This window comes from Penicillium angulare, assembly GCF_028827245.1.
Source record: "Penicillium angulare strain IBT 27051 chromosome Unknown utg000004l_segment0_segment0, whole genome shotgun sequence".
NCBI classification, from domain to species: domain Eukaryota; kingdom Fungi; phylum Ascomycota; class Eurotiomycetes; order Eurotiales; family Aspergillaceae; genus Penicillium; species Penicillium angulare.
The window spans coordinates 4,870,056-4,887,609 of NW_026623163.1; the positions used below are offsets into that span (position 1 = coordinate 4,870,056).

General features: G+C 47.9%; 8 protein-coding genes across 8 annotated transcripts; 3 read left to right on the plus strand and 5 right to left on the minus strand.

Moving 5' to 3' along the window:
- Window positions 1-174: 174 nt before the first annotated feature.
- On the minus strand, window positions 175-1,438 carry N7478_005706 (cytochrome P450; the record flags this gene model as incomplete). The annotated part of the gene is made up of 2 exons (XM_056921920.1): window positions 175-710; window positions 838-1,438. The coding sequence occupies 2 exons, from the start codon at window positions 1,436-1,438 to the stop codon at window positions 175-177; spliced, it is 1,137 nt and encodes a 378-aa protein (XP_056779957.1).
- A 1,556-nt stretch (window positions 1,439-2,994) lies between these two features.
- On the minus strand, window positions 2,995-3,264 carry N7478_005707 (uncharacterized protein; the record flags this gene model as incomplete). Its single annotated transcript, XM_056921921.1, has 1 exon — window positions 2,995-3,264. The coding sequence occupies one exon, from the start codon at window positions 3,262-3,264 to the stop codon at window positions 2,995-2,997; it is 270 nt and encodes an 89-aa protein (XP_056779958.1).
- Window positions 3,265-3,463: 199 nt separating this feature from the next.
- N7478_005708 (oleate hydratase) lies at window positions 3,464-5,179 on the minus strand (the record flags this gene model as incomplete). The annotated part of the gene is made up of 2 exons (XM_056921922.1): window positions 3,464-4,523; window positions 4,590-5,179. 2 exons carry the CDS (start codon window positions 5,177-5,179, stop codon window positions 3,464-3,466), a joined length of 1,650 nt encoding a protein of 549 aa, XP_056779959.1.
- Window positions 5,180-5,645: 466 nt separating this feature from the next.
- On the plus strand, window positions 5,646-6,105 carry N7478_005709 (lysophospholipase 2; the record flags this gene model as incomplete). Its single annotated transcript, XM_056921923.1, has 2 exons — window positions 5,646-5,699; window positions 5,815-6,105. 2 exons carry the CDS (start codon window positions 5,646-5,648, stop codon window positions 6,103-6,105), a joined length of 345 nt encoding a protein of 114 aa, XP_056779960.1.
- Window positions 6,106-6,706: 601 nt separating this feature from the next.
- N7478_005710 (snoRNA-binding rRNA-processing protein PWP2) lies at window positions 6,707-9,609 on the minus strand (the record flags this gene model as incomplete). The annotated part of the gene is made up of 4 exons (XM_056921924.1): window positions 6,707-8,534; window positions 8,595-9,338; window positions 9,419-9,531; window positions 9,592-9,609. The coding sequence occupies 4 exons, from the start codon at window positions 9,607-9,609 to the stop codon at window positions 6,707-6,709; spliced, it is 2,703 nt and encodes a 900-aa protein (XP_056779961.1).
- Window positions 9,610-9,956: 347 nt separating this feature from the next.
- On the plus strand, window positions 9,957-11,506 carry aspC (septin CDC12; the record flags this gene model as incomplete). The annotated part of the gene is made up of 7 exons (XM_056921925.1): window positions 9,957-9,998; window positions 10,074-10,087; window positions 10,158-10,200; window positions 10,264-10,426; window positions 10,496-10,806; window positions 10,867-11,375; window positions 11,437-11,506. The coding sequence occupies 7 exons, from the start codon at window positions 9,957-9,959 to the stop codon at window positions 11,504-11,506; spliced, it is 1,152 nt and encodes a 383-aa protein (XP_056779962.1).
- Window positions 11,507-11,905: 399 nt separating this feature from the next.
- N7478_005712 (uncharacterized protein) lies at window positions 11,906-13,202 on the plus strand (the record flags this gene model as incomplete). The annotated part of the gene is made up of 3 exons (XM_056921926.1): window positions 11,906-12,053; window positions 12,117-12,461; window positions 12,538-13,202. 3 exons carry the CDS (start codon window positions 11,906-11,908, stop codon window positions 13,200-13,202), a joined length of 1,158 nt encoding a protein of 385 aa, XP_056779963.1.
- Window positions 13,203-14,304: 1,102 nt separating this feature from the next.
- N7478_005713 (ACT domain-containing protein) lies at window positions 14,305-15,909 on the minus strand (the record flags this gene model as incomplete). Its single annotated transcript, XM_056921927.1, has 3 exons — window positions 14,305-15,316; window positions 15,392-15,807; window positions 15,865-15,909. The coding sequence occupies 3 exons, from the start codon at window positions 15,907-15,909 to the stop codon at window positions 14,305-14,307; spliced, it is 1,473 nt and encodes a 490-aa protein (XP_056779964.1).
- Between the last annotated feature and the right edge of the window lie 1,645 nt (window positions 15,910-17,554).

Below are 17,554 nucleotides of genomic sequence, written 5' to 3' on the forward strand. Positions count from 1 at the left end.
TGGTATTTAGTGTGGTACTTGATTTGTTTTGGATTCAATGAATACAATTTTGGCAACATCGACCATTTGATGTGATGCCTCTATTTGTCTGCTATCATTTTTGATTGTCCACCTGTTGGTTTCCTTCAACCAATCTTCCCTCTCTTGGCCTGCTGTGGTACCTATCAACAAACCTCAAGCAACCTCTATCAACCTCTTCCGAAACATTACAGTCGTGCCAGTGTTAGGCAAAATATGCTCCCCAACGCAAATATTCGCTGGCCTCCAGTTGCACCTCCCTTCTTCATACTTGAAATCGTAATCCATGATGATCTTACTGAAAATCGCTTTAATGCTGCACCCCGCAAAGAACCGGCCAGGACAAGCTTGAGCACCGGCCCCGAAATGCATACTGGACGCACTGATACTAACAAAACTGGTTGAGGTCGACGGAACCTGCTTCAACACCTGCTGTTGATTGCTCTTCTCATCCCCACGACTCTGGTCGCTGTGCTTTTCTTCCGTCGGCGTCTTCTGGCCAGAAATTTCTCTGAGGGCGTTTCGATCAGTCGGATTCTGGCACCAACGGAAGCCATCAAATGTTTCCGGATTCTCAACATGGGTGGGGTCTTTGCTGATAGGACCCGAAGGAAAGCAGATATGTGTTCCTACGGGGAGGAAAAGACCGTCGGATAAGGCGAGAGGTTCCATAACGATACGGTGGAAAGATACTATGCAAAGCGTTAGCATCGTCTTCATTCCATGAGTGATTATATTAACACAACCATGGCAGCCACTGAACATCCAGAGTTCGTCTATCTTCGAAAGAGAACAAACAGAAAATAAATGAAAACTCACATTCTCCTGGTGACCCAAACCGCTGCGACTCTCGTAAAAAACTATCCAATCTCCTCTGATTATCAAACGACCGCTTGGTCGCATTCTCCCATCCATCCGTCAAGGTTGCCATGATCTCCTTCCTTAAGGGCGCAATATACTCTGGCCTCTGAAGCAAATCATAAAGTGCATGACACATAGCCATCGCACTCGTATGCACAACCGCCAGACTCATCAATAACAGCATATGATGTGCTAGTAGCTTGGGATCCTCATCCTCTTTGGTTTCTCCCATGTCCATCATCCACTGCAACAAGTCGTCTGGAGCTACATAGCCCGGGTCATTCTCTTGCACTGCTTTCTCATGTGAAGCTCTGCGCTCGTTGATGATTGGGATGAAGAGGTCTTTTACGAACTGCAGCTGGGATTTCATCTGTTGTACTGGGGGGAGAAAACGTGCAACGAGAGGCCGGAGATATGTGGGGACCGGACGGAGTAGCAAGATGGTTAGCCCTACATTCACAGAGTAGGAGCTTGCGGTTTCCAGCCATTCTTCGTTTCGGCGGAGGGCCTCGCCTGCAATGACTCGGGATGTAGCACGGGCTATCAGATTGACGAACATCTCGTGGGGCTTTATTGGTATCCAGTGATCTGGAAACGGTTAGCAAGCCTCTTTGTATGCATGCATCTTTTACCGTTGAATATCTCCTTGGCGTTTAGGCGGGAAAATAGAGAAATGTATTTGAGTTCGGGTTTTTTACCTTCGCATTCTGGGATGGCGACTTCGAAGGAATAATGGAGCTCATCTATTACCCAAGGGATTACTCGTGCTGGGTGCTCTGTCAGTAAGAGCCCTTAAAACGAGACTATCTTTCGCTTTATAGATACCAAGTTGAGGAGTCAATTTTTTCCGAACTGTCATTGAGGGTATCTGACTATTGATGAGGAGATTGGTATAGTCTCCCAGAGCGTTCTATTAAATGTCAATGATAGCACCCGAATGCCTTTTGTGCCTGGAGGAAGTATACCTCATATTGCGCATGCAATCCACTGATCACAGAAGATTGAGAATGCCTGAGCTCAGACAGATATCTCACTGGTAAAACCACAACCTCTCCATCTCCCGTAAGCATTCGATATGCGGAATCCCTGTACTGTTGTGCGTATTAGTATACCAAATCATAGATATCAATCCATGCAAGAAGAGTAACTGAGCTCCATCCATACCTTCTCATATCCCCAGTAGATCATTGACGCCGCCCTAGGGTAATACAGAATCCTGTTCATAAAAGTAGGTAGATAATTTGAGTAGCGGACAATCGGAATATGCTTGAGGCGAGGATTTGTCTTCCCATGGAGCATTAAGAGCATTAACACGACCCCGACAAGGGGCCAAAAAACATACCCAGCCATGAGGGGCAGTCAATGAAGTCTGAAAATCAAAAGGAAAAAAGAAAAAAGAGGAGGTACCACGGGAAAGAACCAATATTTAACAAACTTGGAGGGTCTTTCCTTTTTGTGTACTTCAATTATAAACTTGAACCAGATTAGCGATACTATGGACGGTCGCACAGAAAACATTTTAATAGTAAAAGGTGGAACTTCAGAACTTTAGAGCTTCTGAAATTATATCTACAGTGTGAACAAAGGAGCCCGCACTATTCTTTCAATTTTGAATGTTGAACAAGGATCTCTGCCGGGTGGCTTGGGCTTGCCCGTTTGGGGAGCACCTGGGCAGGGATAACCCAACCTAGGCAAGCCCTGCTTCGGGACCATCCAAGTCCCCGGGTGCACAGTAGGACACGGATACCTAAGATAAATAGGATATAACCTAATTAGTCAAGATACATCCCTAGATAAGTAGTCTATATAATCTTAGGTGGCGTAAAAGATCTTTTATACAATATAAAGACTTGAAAACAAAAGAAATTTCTATATAATTAACTAAAAGTATCAAAGATAAGAAAAGAGAAAGAAAGAAGGAAGGCTCCTATGCGTTATCGTACAAAAGAACGGACGGGTTGTAGATCATATAATCCCGTCACATAATCCCGCAACCTCGCTTAATCAACTCGACATCGGTATCAACTCAACATCGGTTCGTTACAATGAATTAAATAAACAAATAATTTGTTGGCTAGTGCCACATGACGTCAGCTAAAGTTTGCCACCTCCGAATCACATCCCATCAACAACAGCAGACGCATTCAGATCGGCGCAATGACCCCAGATCCAAACAATTGAGTGATAATCTCCTCCAGTTGGACCATGATCGGGTATCCATCCACGGCCTATATTTATCATTGGTGCCACCTCGAGGGCCAGAATGGAAATAGAACCCCAATGGAAGTCGTTCTGCCGGGGCGGATCTGACCGAATCCAGAGGACCATGAAAAGTGCATTCTGGGGGAGCTTGGCCAATGAATCTTCTTGTTCCTTCTTGATCATAGCTGCTCGCTCCCTTGCAGAGTAGTTGGTGCTGACATTTTGACTTCAAACGGTATCGGACAGTTGGACATAATATAAAGGTAATTGGAATTTAAGCGACGATACTTGGGAAACTTGTGCATCTCAATACGAAATATTTGAATTCCTAACTAAGGGAAGGTCAAAAAAATGAGCCACGCAGAATAATTTGACCGCTGAGTTATAATAAAATCGTCCAAAAGCCATCCCAGGAGCTTTTATGCGCTTTAGGTTTCTTGTCCAAGCCCATCAAGTGATATACAGCCGTTTGTGCGCTGCGGACGCTGTACTCCATAGAAAACACGGTATCATCAGGGAGCTCCACAAATTGGCCGATGAGGGCCATATTTTGCACGTTGCCAGGAACCGTGTTTGGGCGATCACCGTCGTCTCGCGTTAGGTACTGCGCCGTTGCGAATGGCATCAAACTAGTCAATGTGACGGAGTGCTCAAGTATCCGGTCTAGAGGGAACTGCATCTGTTGAAGCACTTCCATCAGGACCTCTTCTCCGGTACATTCACTCATTGGTTTGCGGATGAAGTTTCCCTCTCGTGATGGGGACAGCGCATAGCCCCATATCCACGGGGCATTTTCCGGTTGGCGGACGACATGCCGCTGCCGTGGCACATTCAGGCTCAAATGCCAGTTGCTGTCTTTGAAACTCACTAGCGTGCGCATGTTAGGTGAAGTGTGCACCAGGCTCGCAAAGTGCTCAAAGAATTCCCAATCACTCAGCATCACAAGGAAGCACTCAATAGTCGACTCAGCGATGCGCGTGCAGAAGGGCGACGGGTCTCCGAATTCCGGGTGTTTCTGCGAGAGCTTAAACCATAGGTCCCACGAGTCGTCGAGCTTCAACTCCTCAATATCGGGAACCGGCGCAGGAGGAGAGTGATTCGCGCCCGAGGTCGAGCCCGCGAAGATAGATCCGAGTGTGACGATAAGGATATCGTGAGGGTGGATATTGATGACAGCTTCCGTGCCACTCTGCACGATCTTAAGGCCGGAAACTAGCGTCGGGTCACTCTCAGAATTCATCATCAAATCCAAGACCTTAACATTGTGTTCGAATTCTACACCCTGAGCTTGCAGGTAGGAGGTGATCGGAATGATTATGGTGTTGAATATCTCGTATGGGGTGGAGTCTATCGGACTCAATGTGTGGAGGTTGGCGAAATCGTGGATATATCGAAGATGGCGCCGGAATTCTGCGGCATTATGCCATGGTTGGAATGCAAACCTACCCGATGATTAGTTTCAATTAGTTTAAACCCATAGAGAATACAGAAGTAGGAGGAATACATACTTGGTTGCCCACATGCTCCAGAATTTACCGTGGAAGAATTCTTCATTGAAAATGTCCATGATTCTCATCTTCATAAGACTCTTCTTACTCGTAAGCATCATCTTCTTGATTCGAGCGCGGTCACCCAGGTGAAGGTCTAGTCCCTTGGCATCCAGAACTTGCATAGTATGGCCTTCCTTGACCACCACTTTGGTTTGAAAACCCTCAAAAAGGTTCTTATCGTTATCCAGCTCGATTAGTTCCTCCTGGATAGACCTCATGGAATCGTTTAGTGACGGGATACGGGACAGGAGATCGTTGGTACAAACGAAGTTCCGATTGAGTACACGCATTGGAGAGGAACGCTCAACTCCAGGATTAGATTCTGTGTCCAATCCAAATGCTTCCTTAACCGGAAACCCCTCCAGGATGTGAGACTGTGATCCTGAATTCCTCAAGACGTGGATCTGAGGCCCCGGCACTTTCGCATCTTGGATTAAATGGACAGCAGCAGCCAGGCATCCAATATCTGCACCCACCAGCCAAGCTTGAACACCTTCGGGGTGCTGTCTGCAATCTTGGTGGCCCGGACTACGTGAGGAGTGAAACATCATGTTATTTGAAGGTGTCTGCGAAGATCCAAGGGCTTGAGATTGCTAGATGATTTTCTAAGAATGAGCGGATTACATCTGTGCCAGTGGGACTGTAATCTTGGATATAACTTGGGTTGGGGTGTTTGGCAATAGAGGTGGGGGGGGAAATAACGGGGTATCCATGCATTTTGATACATTAGGAGACTGGAATCGATCAAGTGATGCGGGATGACTCGTACATGGTCAATCCTTGGTACGTTGGACCATGGCCCGGTCCAAATTCTCGTCATCAGCACCTTGCATTTGATCGTCATTATTTAGAACGTATTCCGTCGGGTCGGACATATACAACCCTCATGATACTGGGCTACTATAAAGTTTTGAGCTTCCAGTGCTTCTTTTTTGTTTCTTTGGTTAATCCTTTCGGATCCGGCCCACACGAATATCAAAATCAAAGTTTATGATTTGCCAATAATTAACCAAAATGAATCTTCTAAAAACACTCAAGCTGCTCCCTATACTGATTACATGGCTAGGGGTATACAGCCAGCCGCCCGCCCAGATTTACCCCAATGAACTGGGTATCTGGCGAGGAAAAATTGCAAATTGCAAACCCGCAACGAGACTCACTAGCCACAGCTTCATTGCTTTAGAGACGAGCACTTTCCAATGCTCTTGACGGATACACCCCCCAGGGCGAAGTCTGCCCTATAGAAAGACCATCCATCCGCAATGGGTCGGCGTTATCGACGAACGAAACCTCATGGCTGGAACAACGACGAAATGTCACTGTGGACGCGATGTTGCAATTCCTGGACCGACTGGACATGGGCTCCCTGAATGCATCTTCATACATCGAGAAGAATGCTGCCAACATATCTACGCTCCCAAATATTGGAATTCCTGTATCCGGCCGTTCCAAGCTATGGCAAAAAGCTTCCTAGGAGCACCTGTGGTGGAGCAATTATTTTCTTTGAGCCGGCAAGTAGTTGAGTCGGAGCGAGTGGCTCCTGGGAGCAAATATTTGAATAGAATCTGATAGACTATAAATCCTGATCTCGCGCTGGTAATCCTTACAGTGAAACACAAAATGTAAAATGCCGTCGTCATGTGCATCAGGCCATCTCTTTCTAAATGGGATATTGATTTTCAAATGGGGATCCACTCTTTTCCACTAGCGCTGTGCGTTTTATTTGGGTGGGTAACTCATCTGGTAAGCCCTCTATTGTGCGATTGGTGGGTGAACCACAGGACTGGGAGCTGGCTCAGTGAGCAATAGGCGGCGAGGGGTGAGCACTTGAGACGGAAGGGGAAAGACAAGAAGTGGCAGAGGAAATCCATACGTAGGGATACAGAGAAACATGTAGCGAGACATCTGTGTTATTCATAGATTTAAATTCAAAGAAACCATCCTGATTCTAATATATGTACCTAGTTACAACACTTTTGGAGGGGAAATTTCCCGTTCTTTCCCCCGGGATATATACAAACGCCAGGCGCAGATGCAAAGTAGACATACAGAGAGGAAACTCTTTACCGGATTAATTATTCCAGGCCAACCCATTCGCCCTCTCCGTCATCGGCGTCGGATCCAGCCATTTGAACGTCATCTTCCTCAGCCTCACCAGCGGTCACAGCGAGCATAGCACTAGAAGGCTTATTGTCGGCAAGGACAGGCTTAGAGAGGAGGTAGTTGAGATCGTAGAGGTTCTTCTCGGTCAAGCGCTTGAGATTTTCGCGAATATCATCAACAGCGCGTTGGACGGCACGGAGCTCAGGGGCAAATGTTCCTGAATTCTCCTTAAAGTACCGACCGTGACAACTGAAGAGAGACTCAATCCACATCAAGTTGAACTCAAGATGGGGAGTCTCATCCGCGGCATGTGCAACAAAGCGGAGCAAGCGAGGCAAGTAAACGGTCGGGACGGAACGGACCACATGCGTTATATCGGATGGTGGGATTGCCTCGTAAACAGCACGAAGAACCTTTGATTCATTCAAACGGAACGCCATGACCAGAGCCTTCAAGAAGGTGTTCTCGTCATCAACAGTGTTAGCCGCGGCAGCATCCCGGGCAGCATCGAGCGTTGCAAGAATAGTTGAAGGGGTAATTGTGATGTCGAGATCAAAGGGGTCAAAGACAAAATCATCATCTAAGCTGTAGATCAGGAGACCCTCAGTGGATGCAGCACAGAAAGCACGCCCGGTCGGAGCAAAATCAACCGAGGTGACTCGCACTTCGGGTCGGGTAGTACGAGCGCCAGAATCGCCACGTTTCGCACCAGGCAGAGTGCTGTCAATGCGGTCTTCTTTGTCCGATGCCTCTCCAGTTTCATCAATGAGAGCGGAAGGTCCAGCCTCAGTGAGTTTACGACTGTTCAGATACTCTTGGGTGCCATCGAGTGATGTGTTCACCGACACAGTATATTTCTTGATCAGCGATCCGGTGCCAACATCATACAAGCAGATATATTTGCTGTTACCACCAGCCAAGATACAGCTGCCATCAGCGCTGTAGGTGACGCGGTTGAAGGCCTTGGTTCCGGCGGCATTAGCAGCAGTTGTGCGATCAGCAACCTTTCGGCCACCAGACACGTCACGACGACCATCAACACCTCCTTGTTGAACTGCATCGTTTACTGACCAGAATGAAAGCTGGCCATCAAGGGTAGATGCCGCAACTTGCAGACCGTCGGGCCTAAAAGCTACGCTCAGAACATCGGACATAAGCTGAAGAGGCTCACTTGTTTGTGTACGGCCAAAAATGCTCCAGATTCTGACGGTGTGGTCCCAACTACCACTGACCAGGTGGTTACCATCTGTGGCAAACCCAAGGGCAGAGACGGGTCCCTCGTGGCCGGATAGCTGATCTAACAACTGGCCTGTCTGCACGGACCACACATGGATATCAAAGGAGTCTGGAGAACCAGCACAGACTACCTCTCCGCTGGGGTCTACTGCCAGGGAAGAGAATGACAGTCGAGAGGGTGCGGTGAAAGTTCGGAAGTTGCGGTACCGAATCAAATCCCACGCTCGAATTGAGCCATCTAGGGAGGCCGTGAACAGAACGCTTCCCTTCTTGGCAAACTGACATGCGGTCACTCCGCTGGTGTGTTCGGTGAATGTCACAATACAGAAACCCGACTTGACATCCCAAACTTTGATCTTGCCGTCGTCGGCTGTGGTCACGATTTTCTGGCCATCCGGAGAGTAGACCAAAGAATTCATGGAGTCGAGGTGGCCCTGTTGTTTCAAGATGTACGATTCTGACTGCCACTCCCATACTAGCAACTGGCCATGCTTGGCAGATCCAAATGCGAGCCATTCTCCAGACTGGTTAATAGCCACGACATCAATGTTGCTCTGAGAGACACTAGAGTAGAATTTTGATTAGAAAAAATATATCGAGATTCAAATAGATCTGTTCACATACCTGAGTAAATGGATCATATTGAATTCGGGCAAATCATATAGTCCAAAAAGACCATTGGAGAAGCCAACCACCAGCAGGTTGGAGGCTGCATGAAAAGTTGCACAGTTTACTTTAGCATCGTTTTGCATAAAGAAGTTCTTCTTAACGATTCTCCACCGAGGTTCGGAAATTTCTTCGTCTGTCTCTGGATCTTTCTTGGCCACATATTCCCAGCGAAAAAGGGCACCATCCTGGCTGACCGTGTAGATCTTATCTTGGTTGGCATCAAAATGAGCGGTAATCACGCCTTGTCGGTGACCGGACAAAGTAGTAGGCTCAAAGCCATCCTCAGGGTCCAAACTCCATACTCGTGAAGTCAGGTCACGGGATGCAGTAAGCAAGAATCGAGAGTCACTCGACCATTCGATATTTGAAATGGAGTCGAAGTGGGCAGCCAGGTCTCGGTGCAAAACGAATGGAGCGAACTCAATCTCGCCATTGGTTTCAGTACCGGGAGTAGAAGGTGTCTGCCAGATTTGCAAACGTCTTCCCACGCCTACTGCGAAATGCCGACCCGATGGTGAGAACTTCAGGGCGGTGACGCGCCCCTTGAAGGAGAAATGGTGAATTGCGATTCGGCGTTGGAAATTGGTCAAAATCGCCCGGCCAGTCTCATCAATGGTCAATAGCAAATTTCCTTTCGGGGAAAGATCCAGGCGATCGATGTTCGTGCGGTGGGAGAAGGGTAGGGTGTAAGAAGTATTGCTAGGAGTGAAATTTTAGCTGCTGAGCAATTGGAAGGTTCCAATGATTTTCGGTCCAGGTAAAAGCCGCGAGGGACTTACTGTACAAGGTCAAAGACAGTGACTCGATTGCCTACAGGCGAAAGCAGGCAGGTTCCATCGGGAGTAAAGAGCAGGTTGCCCTTCCGGTAGACCGTCCCCAAAAGGTTGGAGAACTATGATGAAATGTTAGACATGATATAATTCCTGATTGTGCAACATTAAGTGTGGCCTACCTTGAAATCGGTCTTCATTTTTCCCTTGCGACAGCTCACTTTGCTCCAAGTCAAAAATTCGATGATCGGCGTTAACCAGAGGGAAAATGCGATAAGGTCGGATCATCTTGAGCCCGATTCCGAACCCTATATGGCATAGTGTTATGCACTAAACCCAGATTGGCAAGGGCCAGCTCTACTCCAGAAAACGAGAAAGGAGATTCAGGGGGAAAGAGCAACCAGCAGTGAGCAGTTCACGCCTTCTCCTTTTTTTACATCCCACTAAGGAAGGAGTTTAATCTTTCCAACTCTGATTCTTCTTGTCCTGCTTCAGAGGACACTTTTATTGCTCTTTTGTTTTTCAATTCTATCTAATCTTTTTCACCATGTCGACAACTGAGACTGCCACGCCTATTGGCATTGCCAATGTAAGCTCTTATCCCGCAACCTCCGAATCTTTGAAATTGGCTGGTCAGCTAATCTATTGATGTGCAACCATGTAGCTCCCCAACCAGCGGTGTGTACTCGAAATCGATCATTCAGTTGGCCTTGTCCAAGGATAAACATTCTAATTGATAACAATACAGACACAAGATTGTCGCGAAGCGGGGTGCGGCTTTCACAATTATGGTGAGTGGGAGCTTGGCCTCAATCGAGCTACGGCATCAACAACTAACTACCAACTACGGATAGGTTGCTGGAGAGTCGGGATTGGGAAAGACCACATTCATCAACACTCTTTTCTCCACCACCATTAAGAACTACGCCGATCACAAGCGCCGCCACCAGAAGCAGGTTGACCGCACTGTTGAGATCGAAATCACCAAGGCCGAGCTTGAGGAGAAGTTCTTCAAAGGTGCGACATCGATATGAATCAACTAGAGGTCTTATCCTGTGGTCGCTGACTTCTTACTCACTCATCTAGTCCGTCTGACCGTTATTGATACCCCCGGCTTCGGCGACTATGTCAACAACCGTGACTCCTGGCAACCCATCATCGAGTTCCTGGATGACCAGCACGAGTCTTACATGCTCCAGGAGCAACAGCCCCGCCGTACCGATAAGATTGATATGCGTGTGCACGCCTGTCTGTACTTCATCCGCCCTACCGGACACACTCTTAAGCCTCTCGACATTGAGGTCATGAAGCGCCTGAGCTCGCGCGTTAACCTGATCCCCGTTGTCGCCAAGGCCGATACCCTGAGCCACGCCGACCTGCTCCGCTACAAGGAGAGAGTAAGTTGAGGGTAATGGACCAATTTGCAGATCGAATGAAATCTGACTGGCTATTTCTAGATTCGCCGTGTTATCGAGGCCCAGGGCATCAAGATTTACACCCCACCCGTTGAGGAGGATGACGAGCACGCCGCTTCCCACGCCCGTAGCCTGATGGCTGCCATGCCTTTCGCCGTTATTGGTTCCGAGAAGGATGTCAAGGCCAACGACGGCCGTGTCGTCAAGGGTCGTCAATATGCCTGGGGTGTTGCGGAAGTCGAGAACGAGGACCACTGCGATTTCAAGAAGCTCCGTTCCATCTTGATCCGCACCCACATGCTCGACCTTATCCACACCACCGAGGAATCGCACTACGAGGCCTACCGTGCGCAGCAAATGGAGACCCGCAAGTTCGGCGAGGCCCGTCCTCGCAAGCTGGACAACCCCAAGTTCAAGGAAGAGGAGGAGAACCTGCGCAAGCGTTTCACCGAGCAAGTCAAGGTCGAGGAGCAGCGCTTCCGCCAGTGGGAGCAGAAGCTCATCTCCGAGCGCGACCGCCTCAACAAGGATCTGGAGGCCACCCATGCTGCGTATGTTTCTATGCTCCATTTTTTTATTGTGGGCGGAAATACTGACCTTATAATCTTACAGCATCAAACAACTCGAGAACGAAATCGAAAACCTGCAGGGCTCCAGCACCCGCAGCCACGGTCGTCGTTAAGAATTTGTGGTTGGAAACAACCTTGGTCGTTCAAAAATGGGAGCTGCATCACGCACCTAGTTCCTTGTTCTTTTTCTTTCTCTTGAGTACCCTATGTCTTGCCGTTTCATGCGCTTGGGAGGGCGCACCTTCGCCTCAAGAGGCTGGTTCATTTTGTTCTGTTATATCCATTTACCGCTGGTAGCTAGCGATGGTGTCTACATTCTTGATAATAACCCCCTCCTATTTTCTGTAGCGCGGGAAAATACAGTTAATTCTTGCTTCTGCAAAAGTGGAAAAGTTGTAAAAGTAGCTTGCGTGTAGGGAGAAGTGAGGGAGTTCCGATTAAAGTATTCATAGATACGGAATAGTATTCATGGATCATGGAGAAATAAATATATGCGGAGCTCGGGCTCCAATATGGATCCGGCACAACGCTCGCGCATCATTAGCATTCTCTCGGAGATTCCCCCACCAACTCCCGCTCTGTTCTGCAGGTACAGGCTCACTACTATGCCTTCGAAATCATTCCCAACGCGGCATTTACACACTCTCAAAACACATAATGGTACTTAGCACTTAATCTAATTACCAATTGAGCTCCTATGCTAACTTCCATCTTCCTCTTTAGCTCCGGTTAATGCGGTGACTTTCTCCAGTTATCCAGGCACATATGTGCTTACAGGTTCCTCCGATCGCGCCATCCATCTGTCACGAGCTGTTCCAAACAATGCGGAAAAGTCCCAAGAGACAATTGAAACTACATCTCCGATTCAAAAGTACGAGGCACATGGCTACTCTGTCCTCGACGTAGCTGTCGCCGCAGACAATTCGCGCTTCGCCAGCGTAGGAGGCGACCGACAAGTTTTCTTATGGGACGTCGAGCAAGGCATCACAACCAGAAGATGGGGCGGGCATACAAGCAGGATTGGGGCAGTACAATTTGCTGGCGAGGGTGATTCAGTGGTAGTTTCTGGTAAGTGTCGCGTCCGCAGTTAAAGTCTTCATTTCCATGTCCGCCGAGGTTTCTAACAGTCATTTCATAACTACAGGTAGTGCAGACACCACCGTGAATCTCTGGGATACGCGCACCAGAGATCAAAAGCCCATCCAATCCCTCACCGAGGCAACCGATACCGTCTCTAGTCTCCACGTCCACATGCCCTCTTATTCAATCGCCAGTGGAAGTTATGATGGTCATGTCCGAGTTTACGATGTGCGAATGGGGAAAGCAACCGACGATGTCCTAGCCTACCCGGTAACAAGCGTTCGATGCTCAGCGGATGGCAATGCGGTCCTTGCTTCCACGCTAGATAGCTATATCCGCATGCTAGATCGATCGAATGGAAGTCTGCTTGCAGCGTTTGGGGGTCCGGCAAAAGAGAAAACTCCATTCGTGGACGGCAGTCAATCTCGTCATTCATATCGCAATTCTGAACTACGTGTTCGCTCTACCTTTGCGCAGGGCGACGCTGTTGTTCTTAGTGGTAGTGAAGCTGCGAAGAATGATGATGAAGGACTGGGCGCTGCGGTCTTTGCTTGGGATATACTCAGTGGTGAGACTGTTGCTGTGGTGCCAATGGGCGAGAAAGTCAAGGTTGTCAGTTGTGTGGCATGGAATGAGAAGGGGTTTTGGGCTGGTGGTTGCTCGGATGGTAAGTGGCCCGTCGACATGGCTCAAAAGGAGTTTCCAATGTACGCCTTATTAACACATTGAATAGGTACTGTCCGTGTTTTTGGTTGAGGAGGCAAATGGCCAACTGCCAACGGGCTACTCAGTTAATCGCATCCATCGATATTTACCAATCATTGCCGACCTTCCGTCCAACTACGGAGTTCCGATTTGTTGTACTACTGTTAATTGGGGTCTTTCTGAAGACCAATCTACCCCTCTCAGAAAATTTGCAGGCAGAAGGAATTGCAGATAAGATGATATGGCGTCTTTACTGACGCGAGACGGCTCATCAATCGAAGCGCATCCTGGAGCTTGACAATAAAGACATTAAAAGCTGCAGAGACGGGTGTCCTCAGCTGATCTCCAGGCCCGCTGCCATATTATCCAACGGATATTGAGGTGTAAACCAAGCTGATGTCCTTGAACACTACAGAAACCAATAGCAGCGAACAGAGAAAAATATCACATCAACATGCCGTTAGGCACCGTCTGGCAGTCTCCAATGATATGAGGGGATAAACTTGGGACACATTATAAAAACCCCGAACCACATCCATGTATATTCAATGCATTGTTCAACATGGCGGCGCTTTCCTTCCACCACCTGGCATAGGTGTTGTCCATCGCTGTACTCGACTCATATCACAATGGACTTCATATACCTATCTCCTTTTCGGTCTATTCCACCGTTCAAAAATCAACGACACAACATTGGAAGCCATCGACTTCTCAGATATGTTGCAACCGACATTTTGCTTTCAAGATACTCCTTGAGTCCTAGCTGCTTTTTGGTTGAATATTACATTTTGCAAGTTCTGTTCTGAGATCAGGGCTGAGACATCGCATTTCAGGTCCTATCATACATAAGTGGGCCCATGGATATACATAAAGCAACACTCAAAAATAAAATAAGAACAAAAATCACTTCGTGGCTGAAATAGATCAAACTGGGTATGATAAATCCGTGTGAGCATACATAATATGTCAAAGAGCAATAATCAAACAATCAAAACAACATAAACTTTTTTTCATCACTCGTTTCGTAAGGAAAACACCCGTGGGCCGTAACATGATGGGTCCTCGGGACAAAGACAACTCTCAACACACTCATCCCTATGCAGCTCGGGAGTCACGATACAACATATCACTCAGTCTCAGCAATATCCGAACTCTCAGCTACCGCCTCTTGACTTTCGATAATCTCATCGTGTATCTTCTCTTCCTCCAACGCGTCAATAGCCCTCTGCAACTCATCTTCACCAACGATAATCGTTCCCGCCCGCGCAGTACTCAAGAAACTAATTCCAACCGCATCCGCAGACAAATCAACATCCGGTTTCAAGTGATGCATAGCCGGAGAATGAAGGTGGTGATGTAAATGTGGGCGTTTATTCTTATCCAACCCTCCAAGAGCCAACCTGGTTCCAAAAGTATCGAATAACGCAGGCACAGATCCAATAACGCTGCTATCGTTACTACTCACGATACTCGGATCCCCGCTTGCAAGACCACGAGACGAAGGTCTATCTGTAGCGTCGGCGAGTCGGCCAGCAACACCACAGACAATACCCGATGCCTCAAGTGGAAGATCGCGCAAATCAAGCATGATAGGAACAAGATAGTCCTCTTTTGAGCCGAGTAGAAGCCCCGAGGCATCCTCATAGCCCTGGTAGGAGCTTGTGGGGCGCGCGAAGCGAGGAAGGAGTCGCTTCTCCAGGAGAAGGGAGGCAGCTGGGTCTAGATCTGCAAGGGTGAGAGAGAGAAAGCGCGGTTTGTCGACTAGTAGCGTTGTTGTGAGTGCATCGCGGAGAATAGACATGGAGCTTTCGTCGTGATTGTACTGGTGATGAGCAGCACATTGGACTAAGCGAAGACTGTCGTCTACGTATGGGGAGATTTGGCGCTTGCGGAGATTTTCGAAAGTGCGGGTTTGTAGCTCAGCGAGTGTTGAAGGAGGCGGGGTGGCTGGGGGAATCATTTCGCCGAGCTGTTTTTCTGGACGAGGTGATAGTGCTGGGCTGAGGGGGTTGTTGATTGCTGTTGTGTCGTTTTCGAATTGGAATCCTCGGCTTTCGAGGGTTGATACCACGATTATTTTGCTGTGTACTGGAACAAGAATGTAGTCGGAGAAATATGTTGATATGAAGAAGATAGAGCTGGGATATATAATTAGCATAATGCGCTTTATTAAGGAGTGATATATATCGAAAGACTCAAGGGTTGTCACATACATTCCTGCCAGGGCGAGCGGACTGGTTAATTCCAGTACACGTTTGCCAGCCTCAAGACCCTGACCGAGAACTTGCATGGCGATGTAGTTATTCTCACTGATGACCAGCCGAGATCGTAGTTGATTGTCCACCTGGTCGAGCTCCTTGAGGGCAGGTTCAAAGTACTTTTCTACAAGACGCCTGGGACATATCACCGATACTTCGACAGGGGTGATAGACACATTCAGAAAAGCCGGTTGACGATATTCCGAGTCTGGCTCAGATCGAGAGTCATCCTCGAGCTGCTCGAGCTCGTCCTCTTCATTGTTCTGGTTGTCATACAATGGAGATATTTCATCGTAGATCAATCTCAGCACCGATTGGAAGAAATAGGCGTATAGCTCCAATGGAATATGAACGAGAACCAGCTGCTCTTCCTGTATATATTTGTCAGTATTAAACTGGATATTGATTTTGACTCATGCTGTACTAACCACAAAGTGGACCTGCGCATCGATCAAATTCAATGATTGATCCATTTCCAGCGATCGAATCACTCGTAGAGAAATATACGTTCACAAATCGTAGACAATGCGCGCGACCAGACTTGCGCGATACAATGTACTCAGGAAGTTCGGACTGAATTTTGGGTGCAACTTTCATGGCGTTGAGAATTACGCCATTGGGTGCAATGCAGATCACACAATACTAGAATAGAGCAGACGCCATCGACCCCAGATTTTCGTCAGTGCAGAGGTGATGAGTCAAAAATGCGCCAAGGGAAGCTGCAGATAACCTTGAGATTATTTGATGGAAAGAATTGAAGAAAGTGGTGAGAAAGGAAATGAAAAGGGAATGTAAGAAAAGGAAGATGTGATTCAACCATGGTCAAGAGATAAGAGAAGGCTAACACTTTTAACACCCCCTCATTCCCTTCAAGATAATCCATCTCTCTTCCACTCTCCGTTGTTCTACTCCGTTGAATTTTTATCGTTACAATCACTTCCCGCCATTACCAAATCACTTCAAGCAAAAATTCCTTTATCTTTGCTTCGTTGCTCCACTTCCTTATCAAGATGCCCCGCGCTAGCTCGCGGTTGGCCACGGGTATATGTGCCATCCTGGTCTTTGGTACCTGAGCGTCACTTTCTGTGTGGGGGAAACACGAGGATCTGGCGCTCCATGCGCTGGTGAAGCCACACAGGTAAGATCTGATTTTGTTCATTGCACAGACTAAGTCCTTCAGAGACTGGCAGATAATATACTAATACCCAACAAAAGAAGACATCACCTCGGCATCTACCCTATCTCTTTGGATGATCTACACGGCCGACGGCAACCGGGAAAGTCCCTTTGACAGAATTCGGCGAGCTGCCCCGCTTTGAGTCTTTGATACTGATACGGAGCTCGATTCCAGTTGGTGCGGCCGGAACGGGGATCTACGATAGGCACGGCCACGACCGCTTTAGGGAGAGTGGACCCATGCATGAAATCACTGGTGGGCGTTCTTGATCCACGTTCGTACGGGTTGGTGGTGCATCGTGGAAGGTTTGTGGCAAGCCATTGTCCCTGGGTGGGGAACCACTTTTTCCACCCCAACCATGATGGATTGCTGGATCTGAATATCTAGAGGGTATCCAAATTGGATCACAAAAATTATCTACTCAATGATCGCGGCCTTGGTCGGCTTTGGCCTAGCAATTAACAACTGGTTGATCATATACAATATTTGCAGCACACAGAAAACCTGCGACAGCTTTCAATGGGAGAATGAGAGGATCATTGCAAATCGACGATCCCAATTGCAGTTTCAAATCCCCCTAAACTCGAAATCAATATGCAGCGCAGTGAATATTATCCTGTTTTGTTTACAATTGACCAAGGTGGTCGATGTGGTATGCTGGCCCCTTACTTGCATGCCCTGACGCGATGCCAAATTGGGTGATTTCCGTACATGCCGCAAAGGCGGATACGCACTTGGAATGCCTCAAAAGTGCCCTCAAGGCGGTTGAAGGGCTCCAGACAGCCGGTTCGGGGTTTTGTTTTTCTGATCCTTGAATGGCGGCAGAGCAATTGGCATTACATCGAGCCTGGCATTGGATGAAGGGACCAACAATCCGGCAGAATTACTCCCTAGGGTTGTAGATCGATCGACCATTGTTAAAGGACGACATTCCCATGTTG